The sequence below is a fragment of the Mangifera indica genome, chromosome 4, assembly GCF_011075055.1.
Source record: "Mangifera indica cultivar Alphonso chromosome 4, CATAS_Mindica_2.1, whole genome shotgun sequence".
Taxonomy (NCBI): Eukaryota; Viridiplantae; Streptophyta; class Magnoliopsida; order Sapindales; family Anacardiaceae; genus Mangifera; species Mangifera indica.
In genome coordinates this window covers 1,311,270-1,315,056 of record NC_058140.1, presented here as the reverse complement: position 1 = coordinate 1,315,056, position 3,787 = coordinate 1,311,270, and the positions used below count along the sequence as shown (strand labels likewise).

Below are 3,787 nucleotides of genomic sequence, written 5' to 3'. Positions count from 1 at the left end.
TGAACAAAGGATTCAAGTCCCTTCTTTCATTTATCAGAAAATAACCAGATTGATTTCAGGCAAAATTTGCAATCACTCACCTCAGATTTGGGCTTTGCTGCCAAATATAAATAAAACATAATTATTTTGGCTCCCTTTTTTTATAGGGCACCACCATAACATCTTTAGGTTTTTTGTTCACCAATCTCAAAGAAATTAAACAAAACATTGTACCAAAAAAATGGGATGGCTTATTACATTTTATATGGCAGGAAAAATGTATAACTATTGATCCCTTACTTGTGTCTTTGGTTCTCTTGGAATGTTGTTTACTTGTAAGTTTTCGATGGTTCGCTCGAGTCCTCAGATGGAGTTAACTGAGTCTTCATCGCTGCCATCGCTGTCGCTGCTGCTACTACTTCCGCTACCACTTCCACTTCCACTCCCACTGCTAGAACTTGAGGACTGCTCACCCCTCTCTGCTGCATTCACCTGGGCTCTAAGGGCATCAGCAGCGTTTGGCCCCTTCACCTGGGCTCTTAAAGCTTCTGCAGCGTTGGGACCCTTGACTGCTTCATCGCCACTATCATCTACATCAGCGATCTCATCATCAGTGTCATGGTGTCGGGGCACCTTAACATCATATCCAGCATCTATTTTTGGTTCAGTGGTATTTCCATCATCTGGGCTGCCATCACCAAATATGTCAACCAAATCTATATCTTGATGTTCCTCACCATCGTCATTTTTAGACCTTGGTGAGGTGGCAGACACATTTGCTTGATCAAATGGAGCAGCAATCCCTTTACCAGCAGGTTTCGCAGCTGTCATAAGATTATTGTTTCAATATTATCTCCAATATATCACAACAAAATCAAGACCCACTAATGGGTTATGTAGTTGTCCCATATCAAAGCCAATTTGGGTGTCCTCGCAAAACATAGTTTTGCTATCTCAACATATGCAAACATGTAACTCTCCACTTCAGAAGAAGAAGAAATTTTTTATTCAAGCCAAAGTTTGTCAATGTGGCTTACAAAAACAAAAACAGGGGAAAATAGATTAAAAACAAAAAAATCATTAAAGATGGTTCAGAACTTGATTTGATTTAAACAAGTCATATAGGATGGCAAAAGAGACAAACTAATTATATTTTTCGTAATCCTTTAATTATACTTTGCCCAATCTTATGTATCAAGAAATCTAAAGTAGTACCTCAACTTGCAAATCATTTTTATATTGCCTTACTGAGAATCGTTGCCACTATTGAGAAGGCAAATAGTGGAACCACAGAAGCAAATTACACAAACCTGAATTCTCTGGCTGGCCAATATCAATTTTTTCCACTTCAAACTGTTCAACACAGAAAAAAGGAAAGCAGTAAACAAAAAAGAAGATATCATAACAATATTTTTAAACTTCTTCATAGAACTGGGGCAAAAAAACTGGAGAAAAAAATATTTAAGCCTTGATTATGACAGGCATTCACAAAAGGAAGAATAAGAAGAGGAAGATAAAAAAATGAATCTGGATGATCCACTAGAAATAATGACCGCACGTCTTATAATCAGAACCAATGCCATGACCAAGTAGATTTTGAATTTATCAACAATTGATATTTCTTCAAAGTAGTTATACATTTCTGTTTTTGTTCTAAATGGTTTTACATCCTCAAATAATACTATAGATGGTTTTCTCTTAACAATAATTCAGTCTAATATATGAGGTCTGGGGATTCATCCCCATTATAACAAGGTCAAACATGCATTGAGTTCTTCAGTCATCAAGCATCACAGGAAAAGAGCCCACTTTTAGATCCTCTTCAAGAAAATTTATACTATTATCATCTTGAAGCTTCCCAACGATTGAAATATCAAACAACAATGTAAAATGTACAATTGTACATCCCTTCTACCTCAACAAAGAAGAAAAACAATTATCAGAAAATCAATCAACTATTAAACAAAACTCACTGGCACAGCAGGAAATGTGTTTCTACTTGGATGCACAGGTTTAGAACCCTTCCTAACCGGAGATAACCTTGCCTCAATGGCAGCAGCAGCAACTGCCGACACAGATTCACCAGGCATTCGAAGGTGCCTCAGCTGCTTGACCGCCCGGTGAAGCCGCTCTAACCGCAATGTTTGACCATCAAAAAGCAAAACAGCATCATTTTCTTTGTAATCTTCACTACTTCCCTCAAATGTCACTTTAGGTTTCCCTAACTGATTGTTTTGAAATTCCACAGAAACCCTGTTGTCCTTATTCTTGTGCAAGCTTCCCCGCTTTGTCTTATCAATTGAGGCAGGCTTAAATTCATCTACAACAATACCAAATTCAAAACATTTTCAATATTTTCAACATTAGAAAACATCTTTTTTCAATTTTTAATTTTAAACTGGGATTCAAATTGCGGCCAGAAATATTTCCAGAAAACATTTAGCCAATGATTTCTCAACGAATCAACTCATCTACATTCAACATAAACTTAAAAAAATAAAAATAAAAATAAACCTCAATAAATAACAATAAAATGATAATAATGAACCTAATTACTTGCAGTGCAAACTAATTAATGAAACAAACAAATGATATGAATCTCCCCCACCAAAAGAACATACCACATTATGCTCTGCAGTTCCTAGCGCGCTAGCTCTCTACTAGCCCTTGGGCGAACAATGCAATGCTAATGTTACCACCTGCCCCACACGATTACAATTGACAGTCATGATGGTGGCTTTGAGACTAAATTTTATGAACCTTGAGAAAAACACATCCCAAAAGCTTGCATTTGAGATTCAAGAGCCCAAACCATGCAAACCCCACACCAAAAACTTATACTTCCCTATGTGTGAACCAAATATGATACCTCAAATTTGTGGTTGTAACAAAAAAACTCTTTAACACTTAATCCATCAATAACCATGCAACCAAATCAATCATATCAATGAGAAAAATTAAAGTTCAAGCAATTAAGCTCCGTTTGGCGGTCAGAGAAAAAAAAAAAGCATTTTCTGGGCAAAAGTGATTCGACCTACATCGCAGCGTGCGGTACTTGTTAGACGAATCGTCTTTGAAGGAAGAGCCGAGCCTGAGATTGTACCAGCGATCGGGTTGCGGCGCCGTCTTCGGCTCCTCTTTGGAGTTGTTCGCCATTATCTTTAAAGATCAGGAGAATGGAGGAAAAGCGGATGTACTACAGCTCGTCATCAGAAGGGTCCCACCTTGATGTGCTGACATGGCAGGATCCTATTGGCAAGTGGTGAGGCAGAGGTACGCATTGCAGGCACAGTGCTGGGAGAGATCAGAGAGAAGAGAAGTGCAAGTCTGGAGTGTAGGGTTTTGTTTGGATGAAGATGGATATGGAATTTTTATTTAATATGGGATGGTGTAGGATAGTTAATATGATCTACTTTTATATTTTTGACACGTGTTGTGGGTAGGGTGGTGGGTTATCTATGTGACGTGGAGAGATATTATTGGGTGATTGATTTGGCGGAAATGGAAACGTTGCGTGGAGTACTTTTTGCATTGCCGCACCTGAATAACTGAACTGCTGCTGGTTTAATGGGCACGTGCGCTTTTACTCTCTCTCGTCTCGAGATTCGGCTATGTTTGTTTTCAGTGTTTATGCTATTCTTGGAAAGAATAGGATAGCACCCCGGTCAATATTACATTACTTCGTAATAACCTACATAAATAGTATGGTTGAATTCGAGTTCATATTGATCAAATTGAGTTCAAGTTTAAGGATTGGACCTATTTTCATAAACAAACCGAATTGAAATCAATTTGAATATTTGAGTTT

The 3,787-nt window shown here is 37.8% G+C and overlaps 1 protein-coding gene across 1 annotated transcript; it reads right to left on the bottom strand.

The window, feature by feature from the left end:
* On the bottom strand, positions 1 to 3,328 carry LOC123215124 (ELL-associated factor 2-like). The gene is made up of 4 exons (XM_044635195.1): positions 3,018 to 3,328; positions 1,953 to 2,299; positions 1,290 to 1,332; positions 1 to 803 (listed from the first exon to the last, which is right to left on the bottom strand). The coding sequence occupies exons 1-4, from the start codon at positions 3,133 to 3,135 to the stop codon at positions 343 to 345; spliced, it is 969 nt and encodes a 322-aa protein (XP_044491130.1). The 5' UTR covers positions 3,136 to 3,328; the 3' UTR covers positions 1 to 342.
* Between the last annotated feature and the right edge of the window lie 459 nt (positions 3,329 to 3,787).